Below are 20,500 nucleotides of genomic sequence, written 5' to 3'. Positions count from 1 at the left end.
AGGTGGTATAACATTCCCTTGCAGCACCCCACTATTAACCAAATCCATCTGACAAGATCCCATCAGAATTAACTTTGCATCTACTTCGTTCACAGATAATGTCAGTTAGCTTTGCATATTGAACAGGCATGGCATAGTGATGCAAGAACCCCCTGCAATATTGGTGTGATATTGGTCTCTGGACGCTGTTAAATGCCTTCTTATAGTCCACGAAAGGCAGTAGAAGAGGAATTTAAAATTCCATACATTGCACAATTTGCTGTAACAAACATATTTGATCTGTGCAACCGCTGCCTTTTCTAAAACCAACCAGTTCATCTCTGAGCTTTTTATCAATCTTTATCTCCAGTCTGTTGAGAATGAGTCTACTGAATTCTTTCATAGCAACCAACGTAAATGGAATGCTTCTGTGCTTACCACATTCAGACAGGTCCTTTCCTTTGGTACCTTCCAGTTCCCAAAGATTAAACTTTGTTTCCGGACAGTATATTCTACAAAACAGTCTACTTAGTATACGAAGTGTCGTATTAGTTCCAGCTAAAATGAACTCTGTAGTGATTTCATCATAACCTGGAGTTTTCCATCTGATGTTATAGTCATCCACTCTTTTGATAGGCATTTTCCTCTTTCTTTACATATATATATATATATATATATATATATATATATATATATATATATATATATATATATATATATATATATATATATATATATATATATATATATACATATATATATAAATAAATGTCTAAATAGTAATTGACTTGCTTGATAATCGAGACTCCAGGTCTGGTGTACCTACGCAAAGGTATCTTCATAAGTTTCCGATTGGAATTTCAAGGTTTTCAGGACGAAATCTCGAGAAGCCCCACGAGAGCAGATTTGACTGGGGATTTTTCAGCTCGTATTTTTCATTGTTTCCGATTCCATACGAAACTTGTACAGTGGATGTAGAAGTTGTCTTGGGCTGGTCACTTTACAGAAGACACCTGAACTTACATAAATCAAACTGCCTCTTTAAGTGTTGTAATAACTGGTGAACACATTTTGTCGGTATCACGAAAGGCTGTTTTGTAATCGCTTCTCTTTTCTTTTATAAAATGAGATTTTTTTGTAAAAGATGAATTTTGATTCGGATGGATAACACGCCAACTGATAACTTCTCCATCTCAAAGGGCCAAGGAGTTTCGTCTTCCATAGGAGAAAATTTTCCTTTTCATTTATTTCTTGCTGATGATTTCATTCCAATTTCGCAGATGCAAAATTGTTCGTGAATAAATGTGTAAAAAGGAGAATGACACAAGGTTGCTGATCTAATAATTATATTGATGTTCTTGCTTGTTTTCATAATTATGGGATGGCGAAGAAGAAAATGGTTATTGTTTGCATAAAATTTAAGTTATATATATATATATATATATATATATATATATATATATATATATATATATATATTGCAATGTCAGTTCCAAATCTTAGTGCCAACAAAAGAAAACAAAAATTCCAGTTCAGTGAACTACGCCCTAGTATAGATAAATTTAGATCCAAATTTTCTAACACTGAACACTCGGCGTTATGCTACTAAGTCACGTTCTTCTTTTCCAAATACTAAAATCAGCCTAACATCGCTGACAAAAGAACATCTCCACTGACGGAAGAATGTTGCCACATTTGGCAAGAAAGTGCTCCATCTAGGTAGGGCTTCCAAGGTCGCAGATTCTGTGGGGTCTCGGTGGTCTGGACTTCTGGACTTCTTCAGCCTAGTTCTGATTGCAGTAACCATCATCGCCAACAATGCTGTCGATCCAGTACATGTAACCTGTAACATGGTGGATCATGAAGTGCTAATCCAGAAGATGATTGAACCATATCCTTCATTCCTTGTGTTTTGTGTTGCTCCCTGCAACAGTTCCTACCTCTCTAAAGCCTTTTGTTTCATTATCAAGATGCCTTTGTTAATACAAATAATATCCAGTGCATATCACTTGTAAATACAACGTCTGACATTATGGAGGATCTCTCTCCAAAGTCCTGCGAGAATGATGTGAAGGAAGACATGAAAATCTGAAGTTTAGATAGAGTCAAAACAAGGGAGTTAGGACATAGTCGAAATCATGAGACGAAGGGAGTGTGTTGCCTCAGGAGCAAGAGAGGAGCGTGTCACCTCAGGAGCAAGAAAGGAACGTGTCACCTCAGGAGCAAGAAGGGAGTGTGTCACCTCAGGAGCAAGAAAGGAGCGTGCCACCTCAGGAGCAAGAAAGGAGTGTGCCACCTCAGGAGCAAGAAAGGAACGTGTCACCTCAGGAGCAAGAAAGGAGCGTGCCACCTCAGGAGCAAGAAAGGAGCGTGCCACCTCAGGAGCAAGAAAGGAGCGTGTCGCCTCAGGAGCAAGAGAGAAGCGTGTCACCTCAGGAGCAAGAAAGAAGGGTGTCACCTCAGAAGCAAGAAGGGAGAGTGTCACCTCAGGAGCAAGAAAGAAGGGTGTCACCTCAGGAGCAAGAAAGGAGGGTGTCACCTCAGGAGCAAAAAGGAAGGGTGTCACCTCAGGAGCAAGAAGGGAGTGTGTCACCTCAGGAGCAAGAAAGAAGGGTGTCGCCTCAGGAGCAAGTAAGGAAGGTGTCACCTCAGGAGCAAGAAAGGAGCATGTCACCTCAGGAGGAAGAAAGGAGCATGTCACCTCAGGAGCATGAAAGGAGCATGTCACGTCAGGAGCAAGAAAGGAACATGTTGCCTCAGGAGCATGAAAGGAGTGTGTCACCTCAGGAGCAAGAAAGGAGCGTGTCACATCAGGAACAAGAAAGGAGCGTGTCACCTCAGGAGCAAGAAAGAAGGGTGTCACCTCAGGAGCAAGAAAGGAGGGTGTCACCTCAGGAGCAAGGAAGGAGCGTGTCATGTCAGGAGCAGGAGGGAACATGTCACCTCAGGAGCAAGAAAGGAATGTGTCACCTCAGGAGCAAGAAGAGAGTGTGTCACCTCAGGAGCAAGAAAGGAGCGTGACACCTCAGGAGCAAGAAAGGAGCGTGTCGCCTCAGGAGCAAGAGAGAAGCGTGTCACCTCAGGAGCAAGAAAGAAGGGTGTCACCTCAGGAGCAAGAAGGGAGTGTGTCACCTCAGGAGCAAGAAAGAAGGGTGTCACCTCAGGAGCAAGAAAGGAGGTTGTCACCTCAGGAGCAAGAAGAAAGGGTGTCACCTCAGGAGCAAGAAGGGAGTGTGTCACCTCAGGAGCAAGAAAGAAGGGTGTCACCTCAGGAGCAAGAAAGGAGGGTGTCACCTCAGGAGCAAGAAAGGAGCATGTCACCTCAGGAGCAAGAAAGGAGTGTGTCACCTCAGGAGCAAGAAAGGAGGGTGTCACCTCAGGAGCAAGAAAGGAGCATGTCACCTCAGGAGGAAGAAAGGAGCGTGTCACCTCAGGAGCAAGAAAGGAGCGTGTCACATCAGGAGCATGAAAGGAGCATGTCACATCAGGAGCAAGAAAGGAACATGTTGCCTCAAGAGCATGAAAGGAGTGTGTCACCTCAGGAGCAAGAAAGGAGCGTGTCACATCAGGAGCAAGAAAGGAGGGTGTCACCTCAGGAGCAAGAAAGGAGGGTGTCACCTCAGGAGCAAGAAAGGAGGGTGTCACCTCAGGAGCAAGGAAGGAGCATGTCATGTCAGGAGCAGGAGGGAACATGTCACCTCAGGAGCAAGAAAGGAGCGTGCCGCTTCAGGAGCAAGAAAGAAGCCTGTCACCTCAGGAGCAAGAAAGAAGCCTTTCACCTTAGGAGCAAGAAAGGAGCATGTCACCTCAGGAGCAAGATAGGAGCATGTCACCTCAGGAGCAAGATAGGAACGTGTCACCTCAGGAGCAAGAAAGGAACATGTCACCTCAGGAGCAAGAAAGGACCGTGTCACCTCAGGAGCATGGTAGAAGGGACTGCAAATGACCACGACCAGAGAAGAAGCTTCTTGACAAGTAAAAGAATGGACAGCGCATCTGTCATATATTGAAAGATATCGAATCATAAGGACCACCATCATCACCACGGTGGCTTAATGGTGCTGCTGAGGCCTACATAGTGAGGCCTGTTTGTTCCATTAGTCCTTAGATCACTTTAAAAGGCTTCGTAAATTAAAGATAACGGCAATTAGAGTTTTTACATTTTTTCTATCAGGCAAAGTAAATATGGTTTTGATTGGTAATTATGAAGACGACAAGATTATAGTTAATCATTTTTAATAGGTAATGGTGTAGAGGTAGATAGGAGAAACTAGGAAAAAAAGGGAAAATGAAGCTATTGAGAAGGAGGAGAGGAAAATTAGTGCAGAACTAAAGATTTGCGGTAAGAGAGAAAAACGAAAGGAAAGGGATATAAGTAAGTCGAGAAGAGAAAAGTAGGCCTAGTGAAGAATAGAAATGAACAGAAGAGGGAAATACGCGTAAATGAAAGTGAAGAAGAAACGTCAGAGAGTGGAAAGCAAAAAACCCCGAGAACTTTATATCAGGAGAATTCTGGAGGTGAAGAATAAGCAAATGAAAATCAAGAAAATTAATAGAATAGAAAAACTAAGGAGGAAGGAAATGGCAATAGGTCAGTGGAGAAATGAGCAGATAAAGGGGAAATTAGAAATCTTGAGAGGGAAGGATAAAAAGAAAGGAAGAAAGGCACTCAATGGTAAAGGCCACAATGGATGGTGTAAAACTGGCGCACACAAGAAGGGACGAAGGGACACCCCAGTCCGTGCCCAATAAAACCTGATGAATTCCTGTGGAGACTGACAAATGACATCTGTACTTACGCGTTACACGAGCATACACGCCGTAATAATCTGGAGAGGCGCAGCCAATTCCAAAGGAAACGACCCCAACTTGAGTATACACGTTGCTGTCTCCAACAGTCAGTGGTCCGCCAGAATCACCCTGAGTGATGCAGAAATGACTGATGTGAGGTACTCCATCCTATTGAGAATGAGGTGCTTGCGATACCAGCACCTCAAAGAGACCTTGATTTAACAAGTGACTGTCTGCTAGCTTAAATTCATTTTCTGGGCTTTACAATTGCAGAGTTCAGTAGCATGAGGCTATCATGTTAGTCCTTAGCTGTATAGAACAGGTTCTCTGGCAACATTAATATTCAGGTTGGAGGAGGCAAAACATACGGACTCCTTCTCTAAGCAATCCCAATGTCTCTCATCCCCCTACTTTATCCCTGTCTAAAACCACTGCTATCCCCACTATTCTCTTCTCATAGGGTCCTTCCATCCTTCAAGATCAACAAGATATTTGGTTCACATAGCATTCCCAATTACTTGTTCAAGAACTTAGCAGGTGAAGAGGCTCCTATTCTTTGCTTTCTATTTCAACTAACTATTAAATCTTGAACTTATTCTACCAACTATCGTAATGCCTCGACTTAACTAAACCCTCAAGTTTAGTTAAGTCATCTATTGCTGTTAGCAGTGAAACATCTACTTGCTTCATCTCCAGTTATGCTCCTCAGAGTGATGCTTCCCCCTATTTTTAGTCTCTTCTTTATCTTTTCAATGCTTTAGCTGAAGATGCAGCCCTCCGTCGTTTTTCATTCTTCTTCTACTGTTCACATTTTTCCACATTGCTCTTTATTCTGTAAAATCTGATCTCACGAGCATGTCCATGTGGTGAGCTCATAACCTATTCTATCTCAAACCCCATGTCCAGTTTTCCATTTTATTTTTTAAATTAACCCCCTTGAGCCCAATCACTGCTATCAACATCTGGCCAGGTAAATTACCCAAAAGTTTACTTGGAGATATCACAGATTTCCAGTGGCTAATTCTGTTTAAAAATTTGGTGTTTTTTGTCCTGTTATATGTTCTTTGCGATACAGTTACCAGCCTAACAGCAAAACTAGTCTGAGCAGCGGAATGCTTGAAGCCCAAAGTTCCCAACAGGAAAAACAGTCTATCAAGGGAAAAGAAACGCAGAAGTAAAGAATATGGCATAGAGGAGAAATAACAAAGCAAATTAAGTGAAACGAAAACAAACTAAGAAATGAAACTCATGAGAGCCTACCCAACAAAAAAAACTTGCACCAGCTTTGAACTTGCAAAATATTTTGCTTACGCAGTTTTACATTGTATTAAATAAAATTACTTTCTTAAACCTCTACTGAATAGGATTTATTTTCAATTCTGAACTTTAAAGGTCTAACTCAAAATGAGTCTCCAGTCTTGGCATTTATTTTAGGACTGAATTTGAATCCCAACAAGAGACGAGCCTTTTCTCAGTCATGTTGTTGAAGCCTGAACTTCCCAGAATATTACTTAACTTAAACACTATCTGTCAGTATTAATATTGCATTCTAAGCCTTACGAAGTACCATCTGGCATAACTCTTTCTCTTTGGCATTTAAATTGGACCATAAATCTTTAAAGAGTATCATCTAACATATAGAGTATACGCTACGCTTTAAATGTTTCCTTTCCTATAGCACCTGGCCTAGATCTTAAATTTAAGTCTTTCCCTCAAATACTTCATTTAGATTCGAAAACTAGTCTCTAACTTTGTATGATGCTTTTCTTACCACCTGGACTCCACAGAATTTTCTTTTTCACTCTAAAATCTACATCAGACTTTAAACTACATTTGTACCATTCATATATGGATTCATATCCTGTCACTCTGTGACTCTTGCCTTCCATAAATCTTTCCCTCCAGTATTTGATTTATAGAATTCCACCTGATGTCCTGTAAGTGTTTCCTCCTAGTTCTTGTTCAAAGTAAAATTTCATGTCTCATTTTTTTTTTCTTTGATTGTGCGTCAGAATGTAACTCTTAAAGTTCCTTACCTGACAAGAATCTTTCCCCCCAGCATCTATTCCAGCACAGAGCATATTTCCTGTGATTCTTCCGGCGCCATAGTCCCTGGTACAGTCAGCGTTGCTCACTACATCAACTTCAACTTCGTGAAGCTCGGGAGGGTATAAATTTGTCTCTAGAAGTTCAAGATGTAAAGAACTTGTTTAATTATGTAAAGAACTTGTTTAATTATGAGTCTCTCTCCTCACCACCATCATATTTGTAGGTTACTTTAAATCTTAATTTAAAAAGAAAACTTTATCATGATTAAGTGAATAGTTCTGCCAGGTATTAAGGTCTCTGATGGGACTACTCAGTTGCATCTTGTGATGGCGTGAAATGGTACTGGAGCCATGTCTATAAGTGTGGACATTTGCGATAATATATTTATCAAAGAAGGTCCTCATTATAATTACACACAGGACAGCACCAAAAGAGTTTCCAGTGACTCATTTGAAAAGAAATGAGCTAATGAAGGGGGGAAAACTAACAGATATACAGTTTTCCACTCCCTTCAAAGAAGAGCATTATCTTTTAGCCACTGATTGTACATTTTGATACTGTGATTTAATTGAATGATGAATGTTAAATGTTAGCTTTTTCCAGCAATGAATAATAAAAAAAAACTATCTTAAATCTAGCGTCATCGAGATACAGCGGAAGTGTGTGTGAGTTAAAAAGAAGATGAAGTTAGCAAATATAAAAGAAACATTAGATGAGCCCCTGTGGCCTCACCGTGTTGTGAATTCTTCAGTGGCTGTTTGCATGACATTTTCAAACCCAAACTCTTCATAAATGAGAATAGTGAAGACTCTAAAAGTTGATAAGTTGATGAAATGTACACTTTCTTCATCATGTCATTTGGGCTCCTGCACACACGCTTCAGGTACCAGTATCGTATTGACTTTGTAACTGATACAGACACACTTCATCCCAGTTAGAACTGCTCCAGCCCATTTAGAGTGATGTCTTCAAATCTGTGGCACTTCATTTTTTCGTCTCTCTCAGTAGTGGAATTGAATCTAAGGCAATTCATCTCTGTCTTCTTCTCCTCTGCTTTAAGGAAGGCTCTCTTTCCCTTGAAGGTACTGTCTTCGTTATTGTTTCGCTGAGCTCAAGGGGAAACTTTGACCTTGTAATATGTATAAGATCACCTCTTCCATTTACTTTGAAGAAATCGGTTATCCTTTGATTGTACAGTGCAGTATTTGTTTTTTTTTTCTCTCTCTCTCTCTCTTTCTGGACTTCTCTTCCTGCTTCTGTGGTTTTTTTTTTTTGAGACAAAAATCACCAAAGTACCACTCCTTTCATAATCAAGTCAAACCCTTCTTCTCTGGAACAGGGCAATAGGTTATCCATCCAGCTGGCCTTTGCAATTAAAAAGCAAAAGCAAAGAATTTAGATGACGCAAGTCCTGATGGAATTATATAATTCGTCTAAAAAAAAAGGTGACTGTTTTTACTTACGGTATGCCAACTTCCCCCAGCCTGTAATTGTAGCTTTCTGGCCTGTGTATGCCTCTGTGGATCCCAGGACTGGCAGACAAACAGGGGCCAGTCCAAGCAAACTGAAGTCGAAGTCTTGTGACACCCTCACCAGCGCGATGTCATTATTAAATGTAGCTGGAGAAGAAAAGTTGTGATAATGACATATGTTTGTAGAACACATGATTGTTAAAGAAAGAATGGAAAATTGTTAAGAATTCCTAACAATAAATCTCAGCACATTCCCACCGTGCTGGGCTTGAGAGCACTGGGAAAGGTAAATTGCTTGCTCAGAGAAGGAGGGTCCTGTGGCTGGAAAGAAGACCGAGTTCTCAAAGATGGAGACGGTATGGAAGTGTGATGGGAAAGGGAGAGGAGCAGCTGGTCAGGGTAGGGAAGCCATGAAAACCATGGAGAAATGGTATAAATGGAGACTTGGATCAGAAGGGAACTGAGGAGGAAAGTGCACAAGAGATATGGCGGTGGAAGTCCAAAGAGGCAGTAAACAAACATATTATTTAACTGAGCAGACTTCACTGTCATAGGGTTTGAATATCTAGTAAAATGAAGAAGATTGCATAAAATAACCCCGTTTTATTCGAAGTCCACAGATTCAGTAAATAATTTTATTTTATTTTTTCGTTTTTTACCTGAGTTGTAGGACGCATGATCGATGACATTGGCAATGTCGACGCTGGTATAGGAAACAGGGTTGCTGTTCCACCTGTGGGCACCCGCGATGACCCGGTGAAGGGACGCAGATCTACCCAACAAAATGAGACAAGAAAAACAAAAAATTAAGAGAAAAAACAAGACATTCTGAAGTACAACAAAGGGAAAGGCCACCACATGACAAGTAATCCAAATTAATTATGGAGAATCAGACATAACACCAAGAACCCTTGAAAGGTTATTATTTATACGAATACTACAACAAGACATGTAGATTAGATTTCCCAATCTTTTACTGTTGTTATTATTAACATTATCAAAGTGTCAGGGTGAAATGTATGAGATTCCCCAAATACCGATTTCTGTAGCATTGTTGGAATACTATTTTTTAATTGACATTTTCTCTAACATGCGAGATATATTGTCATAGTATCAGTTAGTTTCATCCATAAGCTTAGATTGCAGAAATATTCATTCATTAAGAGTTAGTGAACTTTTATCAGACTTCAGTTGCGCTTAAAAGGACGTTAGTATGACTTTCTTAGAGGCTTTACGCAATCTGGCTATTCAAGAACATATTTGGGAATCATAGAGAACTGGAGCAACTACATATATATATATATATATATATATATATATATATATATATATATATATATATATATATATATAATGAAAAAGCTCATAGATCACAGATATTTTATGAATTACAATACACAGTAAGTAAATGTTTGAATGATAAGTGTGGCTAAAGGCATTGGGAAGAACCTTGAGTGAATGTTTAGCTGCTGTCTGGCACGCATCCTGGTTAGAGAAATTGCATAAGTGTCAGGTGTGTCAGATATTCTTGAGACGTGAGAACATCCCTGCCTCACGACAAGACTTTGTGAGTGAGTTCGCCGGGAATGTCCAGGTTCTGGTTAATTCAGTCGTATGTGTGTTTTTTTGGGGCGGAGCCCCAGGTTGTGAAGGGTTAGTTATCCAACAAATTGTCATTCGAAGATCAACACCAAATATTAATAGAAGTCTTCGGTGAAGACTCTGTGGTTTGAGACCTGTCGATTAAGACTGTGAACACTAGTATTTGGAGGTAGGAAACATTTTAGATTTCCCAAAATGTAGATTGTTCCTTTCATTTAACATATATCTATTACATCGTATGTACTTGAAAAGTAACATGGGAGGAATTCCCATATCTTTATTTTTATGCATTTGTTTACCAAGGGTTTTATTTGGCTTCTTCAGTTTCGCTGAGGAAGAGGTGAAGATGTACTCATTGGTAATGTACTGGACTTTGACTTATTTTGATCTATTGTGGGGAAAGTATTTAGGGAGAATAATCAGTTGAATATGATGGACTGTAATATGTTTGGTCATTTGGTGAAAATAAGTATTCCATTTTATTTCATCTCTTGTTTATTGCAATCCAGTTATGTTAGATTATTGTCAAATAAATTATTTTGGGTAACGATTGTTTCGCTGTAGGCCTGAGAGAGAGAGAGAGAGAGAGAGAGAGAGAGGAAGGGAAGGAGAATGAGTGTATGTACAGATGTACGTTGCCAGTAGCCTTTTTGATGCGGTCACTATCAAGCTACCAATAGATGGGACTTCTCGACTTTTTAGCGAAAGGTAAGCAATGAGATTTACTCTCGATTGTGTAACAGATTTTTCTCTCAAGGTTCCTCCCAATGCCTTTAGCCACACTTATTAATCAAGCATCTACTGTGTATTGTAATTCATAAAATATCTGTGATCTATGAGCTTTTCATATACAGTATATATATATATATATATATATATATATATATATATATATATATATATATATATATATATATATATATATATATATATATATATATATATATATATATATATATATATATATATATGCTGAGGAGCAGAGCAAAGATAGCAAACAGACAGAAGGGAACCAAGCGTACATCGCTTCCCGTCACCTCCACAGAGAGGAGCGCGCAGCTTCATTTACAGGAATTTATTTTAGCGGCAGCTGAGAGTGAGGAGCCATGGAAGAAAATTGTTACCAGAACCTCCGCTAGACCACCTCCACAAGTTGCGTTCGATCTAAAGTGAAATCTCCGGGATAAGATTGTGAATGAATTTTAGGTTTCTGATTTTATTTTATTCAGTGTTTTGATCACAACATACTATACAGCCAAAAGGCCACTTTCTCCACGAGCTTTCCTAATCACGCATTGCCGAGTCTTACGTTTAAGATACTTCCAGTGTTTGAATTGATAAAAGAAAGACCCAGTGATATCCTTTTTAACCGTGTCGTTTCACGGAACTAAAGACCTTGTATCACAATATAAACGGTGGAAAGTAACCTTGAAAATAACAAAAAAGACACATGGGATACTAGGAATAGAGTCTTTGCATGAAGGAGCCCTGCTATGTAAATGGAGACAGGGTCCTCCCTTCCAGTTAACAAAATAAAAATATCCAAAAAGGCACTAATACAACATTTGATATCTGGTCAGATGCTGACAATATTGACGCCGTACATTATAGTTTTTTTAGTCCGGTTTAACGAGGAATTTTCATACGTGGTCAGAAGCATTATTTGGAGAACAATATTTAGCCAGCGAAAATAGTATTATTATCATTATTGTCATTATCATTATTTCAGAGAAGACGGAAAAGTCAGATGTCATTCCAAAAGGGCGCCATTTGCCTTCTGATGATAATGTGAACAGGAAGAGAAAAGTAAAACAAAACGATAAATAAAAAAAGGAAAATCACCAGCAACAGTTTGACAAAGAACCCAAAGAGAGAAAGTGCTTTTGAAAACTTTCAGAAACTCGTGAACTTCTACTTACATTTCACAGTGAGCAGCAGACAAGACCCATCTCCTGTTGATGATTGATCCGCCACAGAAGAAGTCTTGGAAATCGTTGCCTGTCTTCCTTGCTATGGCCACTTGCCAGGGGTACTCGTTCACCTCCGTTGCTGCTCCGCCAACGATTCTCGTAGATCGGTTAGGCACTCCACAAGCTGTTCGGTTCAGGAGATTGATGCGGTTGATGAGAATCGCCTTTCACCTTGTTGGCTGCACACACAGACACTTAGACACATACCCTCGTGCTAATAATTTGTCTTAAGGTATCTCTTCCACTTTTTTTAACAGTAAATATATATAAAAAACTTTTGTTACGTCAGGGATTCCAAGTACCTTGCGTAGATACAAGTGGGGTGGAATCAGGCCTAAGTAAAACTAAGAAACAAGGGTCAGTATAATAACAAAGCTGAGAGGTACAGTAAGTGTGATTCATCCTGTCGAAAGTGAATCTGAATAGCTATTTGATCATCTCAAATTAAGATGTTTTATTTATTAAACAGCTGCATATTTCAGCTTACTGGAAGAGTTCATTTCCCTCAGAGGGATTGTATGGAAGAGGGAAATGACTTCATGGAAATTAGCATTATTGAGTAATTGACTTCTGTCATGTTGAAAACTTTGTTTACTCATGAATGGGTGTCGCTTCGGGATCAAATTGGACTCTACAATCTTGGTACAAATATTACTGAGTTATGAAGGCACTGTCCACTGAGTGTCTGGCCAGTGAACACTGGCCAGCTGAGTGTCTGGCAAATGAACACTAGCCAGCTGAGTGTCTGGCAAATGAACACTGATCAACTGAGTGTCTGGCAAATGAACACTGATCAGCTGAGTGTCTGGCAAATAAACACTGGTCAACTGAGTGTTTGACCAATGAACACTGATCAGCTGAGTGCCTGGCGCATGAACACTGATCAACTGAGTGTCTGGCAGATGAACACTGATCAACTGAGTGTCTGGCAAATAAGCAGTGATCAGCTGAGTGTCTGGCAAATGAACACTGATCAACTGAGTGCCTGGCAAATGAGCACTGATCAACTGAGTGTCTGGCAAATGAGCACTGATCAACTGAGTGTCTGGCAGATGAACACTGATCAACTGAGTGTCTGGTAAATGAAGTTCTGAAAGTATATATAAGTCTTTGATTTTTTTGCAGTGGAGAGTGCTACTTATGGTTTCTTGCAGGCCATGTAACTTGAAATATAAACAAGGCGAGATATGTGAATTGTCAGCCTGCTGTCCTGGAGAGTTGACAAAGGAACTGGAGAACTATAAACAGATTTCACAGAAACACAGCTCATAGTCTAAAAAAAAATGAGCTTCATCTAGTACTCACTGGCTCCGCAAGTGCTCTGTGGCTCCGCAGTGGTAAGTGGCTGCCGTATGTATGCTGTGGCAGTACATTTAAATCCCCTGTAATTCCTGTTCTTATTCGACCTGAACCACATTCTCAAGTAGCTGCCTGAACTGTACCATCTCCTTAGGCCACGGCGCCCTCCTCCGCAAAATCTGTTCGAGAGGTACTGTTATAAGTCTCTTTATCTTTGTCTGTTCACTGGAGGATAGTACGGGTTTTGTTTAGTATTAGCTAATGAAGGAACATTGCAAACCGCTGTATATATTTACAGGTGCACGGTAAAGGTTGTAATGTTTTTAGAGGGATAGTACTAGTTATTTATTACATTACAACTTGTTTATGACGAATACTATGACTTGTTTCAGTGGTTTTGACAGAATGTTTGAAGAAGTTTTGTGTGTTTTTAAGAAACTACTATTTTTGCTACCTGGACCTTGGACGAACGTTAGATCTTTTACCTGTTGGCAGAGGGAAGGTAAAAACTGCTTCAGCGGTTTTACCTGTTGCAGAGAAATACTGAAACCTTTTATCAGTTCATGAGGCACGGTATAGACTGGGCTGATGGTTGTGGATGATTTCTTGACTTCAAGAATGTCACAAACAATGAAGTGGTTAAAAGGAGCAATGTGGTCCTTTTTATCTCTTTACCAAAATTGCTGTTTGAAGTTACCAGTGGCTTAGAGCATTTCACGGGCCTTCCAGTATCATTTCGCAGTGTCAGAACCTCTTGAGTTAGTGCCTGCTATTCGTCTCAGTGGAGATGCTATTGGTTTCTTTGACTCTCAAACTGAGGAAGGCTCTTCCTGACAGTGTTACAAAAATCGACGATTTTGAAGCTACGATCGGCTACATAATTACAATATATTAGGCTTCAGTGTTATTGAGACATATCATATTAGTTTGCAATGCTGCTGAGACATATCTTATTGGATTGCAATGCTACTGAGACATACTGTATTAGAGTGCATTGCTACTGAGGCATATCTTATTAGATTGCAATGCTGCTGAGACATATCTTACTAGATTGCAATGCTACTGAGAAATGGCTTATCAGATTGCATTGCTGCTGAGACATTCAGACTAGATTGCAGTGCTACTGAGAAATAACTTATTAGATTGCATTGCTACTGAGACATATCTTATTAGATTCCATTGCTACTGAGACATATCTTATTAGAGTGCAATCCTTCAGATACATAGCTTAATAGCTTGCAATGTTTCTGAGACATGAATTACTGAGTTGCAATGCTTTTCACACAAAATCTTATTAGGATTCCAAGCTACCTAGACCAAGCTTATGACATTGCAATGCTGCTGAGACATTGCCTATTTGGTTGCAGTACACAGACGTTTTATCAGGTCATATATTTATATTTTCAGTTGATTTTTAATTGCTTGTTTGTTATTTTTTGTACTATTTTACTCCTCTTTGTGCCATTCTTTTGGAATGTACTGCAACACTATTTTGTAGACCTTGTTTACCAAATCGAGAACAGCTTAGGTCAGTAGATTATGATGGTATATTGTCTTTTCGTTGCTTTTGCGTATATTATCGGTTTTGATTGAGTTGGAAAAGAAGAAGAAGAAGAAGAAGAAGAAGAAGAAGAAGAAGAAAAAAAAAAGTAAACAGATCGATGGTAAACAGTAAAGATATGAGTAATGGAGTTACTTGTTACTCCTCAGTAAAAATCAAGCATTGTACTATCCATCCCGAAATATGCTTGCAAAGAGTTGCTTCACGCACTTATCGCAGAAAAGCTTAATGGTCCAGGTAAAAATAACACTCAAATCAGTGAATTCCTAAAGAATAGTAAAGATAAATGACTGTACGAAAAACTCGAGAAAACACAGCGAATAACAAGGGAAGTCGTTATCATTTGGAAAAGGATCAACTAAAGGAAAGAAGTTATAGTAAAACTCTTTTAGGTTCAATAGCTCTGCGCCTGTCACAGTGCAGTGCGCGCGCAACCTGTGTAGGCCTAATGGAGCGGACGCTTACCTTAGGAACCATTAACTTACTTCTGGCGATCCAGACGGAGGTAGTCCGCGCAATACCTTCTTCTCATGTTTTGCAATCGGAAGTAGCTGCACGAGACGACGAAGTAGGCGTCAGGACTCGTTGCCTTGAATGAAAATATACCTTTTCATTAATAGTCATGAACGCTGTGTTCAGTCCAAGTCCAGCCGGTATCTCCTGGAATGGAATGGAGTGTATAGAATTTGTGCCGAAGTCCAAGTGCTGGGACCTATTGGGTCATTCAGCTCCGAAACAGAAGTTTACAGTAAAAAGTTATTTAAGGTGTAACAGGAGGAAAACCTCGCAGTTGCACTATGAACCAATTGGCAGGAGAAGGTGGGAAGTAAGGTGGAAGGAAGAAAGCATGAACAGAGGTACAGTAAAAGGAATGGGCGGTAAAACTTGTTGAAATTAATCATTATTTAACTGATGAAGTCCCTGACTGACGCTGTAATACAATGACCTCAGTTCCATGGACTTAAATCTGAGCTCCACGTAGAAAAATTAAAATTAGGGCGGTAGTGCCGCCAGTACGCCTTATGCGGTGCACTGTAGGCATTACTTAAAGGTCTTTGCAGCGTCCCTTCGGCCCGTAACTGCAACCCCTTTCATTCCTTTTACTGTACCTCCGTTCATATTCTCTTTGTTATATCTTTCTTTCCACCCTCTCCCGTTACACCTTTCAAACCTTTTACTGTCAGTTTCTCTTTCAGCGCTGAATGACCTCGTAGGTCCCAGTTCTTGGCCTATGGCCTAAAATCTATCTTCCATTCCGTTCACGCAGAGAAGTGCCGATGAACTTAAGACTTCGAAGAATTCGTAAAGAGCAAAATATAAAAGAGAGAAAGAAACTCGCAAGAGTGTATTCGGGAAAAGGACACTTGTACCATGTTCGCCCATACCTGAGCCAATTAGACTTGTTAGAGGTGAGGGTTAATGGTAAAACGAAGTTATTTTCCCGTACCTGTTTAATGAAGGCTCAGACTGCCTTCTTTTTTGTTTGTTTATTAAGGGATATATGGTCATTGTTGTTTTTTTAAATTATTGGGCCTAATATACTGGAGAATTTCCGTGCAATCTTTTGCCTTGGGTCAAAGGCCTCTTCAGACCTTGGGGCGGTAGTGCTAACAGTGCACCTCACTTGTATTCTTCCGCCATGACATCAACAATGAAAGCAGAGCGACTTAAAGTCGTGGTATTTAAAAACGAACAGGATACTGTAATCGCTCCGCTGCTATAGTCGTCGGAGTCTCTGCACTGGGAACGCACCTTAAGGTCGAGATGAATTTCCGAGATCGCCGAAAGCTTACCTGCAAGGCCCACCCGCAGCTTGTCCTCGGTCGATACGTCCGAGGGTGCCTTGGACTTTTGAATGTGACCACGTCTCGGTCACCCATCATATGCACAGAGGAGGAGCGGCTGCAGGCAAGCGTTGTTGCTGTCAGGGAGACATAAAAACCACTCTTGAAATCTCCTCCAGAATTTCTCACTTCCGTCAGTTCATTTTGCGAGTTTGACCTGAAGGATTTTTTTTTTTTTTTTTTTTTTTTTACGGAGAAATTGGGAGAGGAAAACTTCAGGGCAGAAATTGAGAGAGGAAAACACCAGGATAAATTGTTCTGTGGGTTAAAGTGGTAATAAGACTTTAAATTCAGGGCTTCAGCGTCAGAGTTACGAGTGAAAGAAAATGGGATTTGGCGTTCTGAACTGGCCAAAGAATTGTGCTCCCTTGATACTATACATATTTTATTATATGTATATATTCTTAATTACCCGGACTTGTATATTATGTATATCACTGAAAAGAACTAAGTTTTAAAAGGGGAATAGTTTCTAAAAAAGAAAATTAAAACACGCTTTTATTAAAATGCACTAAAAAGTTAAAAATGAATTTTTTGAGACACACCAGGATTTTCTTACAATTAATCATGTCTACAAAAATAAAAGCTTGGGCCCCAAACATGGAAGGAATTGCTACAGGAAAAGAAATATATTTTTAACATTTCTTGTCGCATTTGCTTCCATTTTGTAGACATGATTAATCGTAAGAAAATCCTGGTGTCTCAAAAAATTCATTTTTAACTATTTAGTGCATCCTAATGAAAGAGTGTTTAAGAGATTTTTTTTAGATTTTTTATTTTTTACTTTTTAGTTTTGACAGAAATTGTAACCGATTTATGATAGTAACTAACGAAATTCATATCTTGTCGAGAAAAAGAACGTTTGAAAAATCCGTAGAGTTATTAACGTATTCTACTGAGTCAGAGAAGGTATGAAAAATCCGAAGATTTTCATTCAAATCCTGAAGATACTGGGAGAGGTCACTAGAGGTCACTGCTGACCTACTGATAACGGAAGGTTGTATTGTCACCGGGATTGAGTAACCATGCCAAATTTCAAGTCCATCGGACGTAGGGAACAGGTCGAAAAGTGAGTTACGAGATTTGACCCGGACAAAAAAACAACCTAAATAAATGCGTATATAAAAAAGGAACATTTATTCTCAGAACTGGCAAAAATATTTACTTTTATAGATATTTAACTTTTCTACTTTTCTCCTGCTTTCCTCCCAGAATTTCCTTTGTATAATAGAAATTAAAAGAAAAACTTAGAACCGGAAGATTACAAGTACATCAACATCAGCAAAGAAAGTCATATATAAAAACCAGTTGTTTTAAACTCTGACTTCCTTCATCCACCTAGACTTTCCTTTCCATTAACAAGTCAGGCACCGACACCAGTGATAAAGACAACGCATTAATTACCAGAAGCTTTCGCCATTTTTCCTGAAGCCACGACGCGTCGAGACTCTTCAGCAGACAAGTCATTATCCCTGGAGGGATGGTCGTTTTCCATGGCTTTGGCTGGAATGTCGCCTCTGGGCTCCAGAGGGGGCTGAGAGCCTCTGAGTTCTGGAGGTGATGGTCCATCCTTGTGACTTCCCTGTAGGGAAAATGATTCGTTTATTTCAGTCTTAGTGAAGTAAACTGGAATGAAAACAGTCAACACAATGGACCACCCGACTACTCTTGTCAGTCTCAGTCCATCTCTGCCTACACTTACTCCGTTTTCTTTTGTCGTTTTCTTCTGACCCGGACTGACAAAGATCATTAATTTAGAAGAAATTCATTGGCTGGGTTTTTTCATAAGAATGTCGAGAATTAAATTCAGACGTTTTAATTTTGCTGAGTCCTTACGAAATATTACACTTCGTACATCTTTTGTGTCGCACCTCAGAAGTCAAACTTATAATATGGAAGTATTAAGATTTTGACTTTCTGCAATTTTAAGAGCCACCAGAAGTTAAATAAGTAACAAGTCATTCTGACAGAATTCTTCTTAAGTGTGAAAGTCAGTGGACGGTAACCTAAGGCCTTATTATGGTTTAAACCCAAAGAAAACAAGAAGAATTATACAGAATGGTGAAGGACAAGGCTTAACTAAGAGAGAAAAGATCATTCCTTCAGTTTCTTAAAGTTAGGAAGGTTATAAAAGTCAGGGAAAACAGATGTAAGAAGAGTCTGAAAACTCCCAAGAGAACGTGAGAAACTGTCACTGAATCGTATAATCCTAAGAGAATGAATTAAGCTTAATTTACAGCACGGGCCCTTGCTCAAAATTTAGTTAAATGTTGGAGGGGATAAAGAGGCATGATGTGAATCTATGGTCTCTGACCAACCATCGGGAAAGTGACGATTTAAAGAGTATCTAAAGTCCAACAGTTATTGCCTTAAGTATTCTGCAATTTCCTGACGCAAGGTCTAAGTAAAATAATGAGAGGTCCAACTAGAGATTTACTCTGCTAGAATTATTTTATGAGAAGTATCCAGTCAGGCCCAAACAAATTAATCTTTGGAGATTTCATGTGAATCTGTAGAAACCTAGACCATTCACTTCTGTGTAAGTCAGACGCAAAATTGGCTTCGTAAGATTAATTTTAGCCAAACTTAGACATTAATCTTTGATAATCTTTTGCCAGTTCAGTCCTATGGAATTCATCTTCACGTATTATTAATTAAAAATCAATAGATGACTTATAAAAATCAAACTGGTATAACTTTTTGGCGATAATTCTTAGACATTCTCAAATTAAAGTTTTAGAAACCCCCGTATGAGAACTAGCAAAAGTCAAATTTAGATAGCTTCTGCTGTATATAGGCCTACTCTACTAATTCCAGTATTTCACCAGAATCGCCACATTTATTGCTGAGAAACACCACCTTCTATGAAAATCTAATGAACATTGTAAAAAAAATTACTGGAACCTCAGCGTTTTAAGTCCTTCAGTTTGAGACACTGAAGTCAATCTCAGACATTCAGGATCTGTGAAAATGTTTACAAAATTCTCTTGTCATGAAGTTCTCTTAGCAATCGCTGAACCCAAACATAGATATTTCCACCCCGTGAGAATGTCAGCAGTCACTGCCAAAATAGAATAAAAAATTAAAGTCTTTTGTCAGTCTTCTACATAAGTAGTCGAAAATAGCGCTAAAGTGTTAACCCATCTTTAAGGCTTTGAAGATTTTTCCCCAAGACTTGGAGCAAAGCCTTGCAGTAAGAAAGTCTTCCTAAACATGACTGAAGGTCAGTGTTACAAGTTTCGTGTATATCAAGATCATCCCTGGCTATTGTTCAAAGGTTTAAAAACTCACGGCAGTCGCGGAGCCTAGCAGGAGACCCGCTAACAGCAGGAACTTCGTAGCCATACTGAGGGTGTCTTGTGTATGTGATATGGTAACAGGGCGAGAATATATACCCTCCCCAAAAACACTCACAGTGACGTTAATTCCATATATCATTTGCGTCGTTACCTCTCGATTTGCATCGACAAAAATTCCGAAAGGTTCATTATCTGGAATTAGCATGTAGACTTCTTAATTAATTGTAATGAATCATATTTATATGTGATTCTCAATTACACTTGGCTGTGTCATGTATATATTACCTAGAGGCAAATTTTGTTAAATCCATGTTCTGTCACGGATTAAACTGTGTTGTTTCCAATTGTTTATGTATTATAAATTCGGTAAAATTTTACCAATTTCAGTTAAAAGAATCAATATAAAACGTGATAAATATGTTGCAGAATTCAAAACAGTCGTCATTGAAAGATAAGGGAAACTTAAGCAGAAACCCGAGTTCAGTTTATATAAATATATATATATTGTATACATAATATAAGGGCATATCTTCTCTCTTACAGAATTTCTATTGATGTCAGTGGCATTATTCGCAGATACTATCTTCTTATCAAGACTTTAAATTAGTCTGTACTTCTTTTTCTCTTTAGGGAA

General features: G+C 39.2%; 1 protein-coding gene across 1 annotated transcript; it reads right to left on the bottom strand.

Annotated features, from left to right (window-relative positions):
• Positions 1-1,463: 1,463 nt before the first annotated feature.
• Positions 1,464-19,913, bottom strand: LOC136828764 (chymotrypsin-like protease CTRL-1). The gene is made up of 11 exons (XM_067086984.1): positions 19,859-19,913; positions 17,972-18,149; positions 16,517-16,644; positions 15,209-15,312; positions 13,169-13,341; positions 11,813-11,987; positions 8,951-9,063; positions 8,283-8,438; positions 6,807-6,952; positions 4,779-4,899; positions 1,464-1,822 (listed from the first exon to the last, which is right to left on the bottom strand). Exons 1-11 carry the CDS (start codon positions 19,910-19,912, stop codon positions 1,764-1,766), a joined length of 1,407 nt encoding a protein of 468 aa, XP_066943085.1. The 5' UTR covers position 19,913; the 3' UTR covers positions 1,464-1,763.
• Positions 19,914-20,500: the final 587 nt, after the last annotated feature.

Source organism: Macrobrachium rosenbergii, chromosome 3 (assembly GCF_040412425.1).
Source record: "Macrobrachium rosenbergii isolate ZJJX-2024 chromosome 3, ASM4041242v1, whole genome shotgun sequence".
NCBI lineage: Eukaryota > Metazoa > Arthropoda > Malacostraca > Decapoda > Palaemonidae > Macrobrachium > Macrobrachium rosenbergii.
Note: the sequence above shows the minus strand (reverse complement) of the source record. Positions and strands in the feature narration are given on the sequence as shown.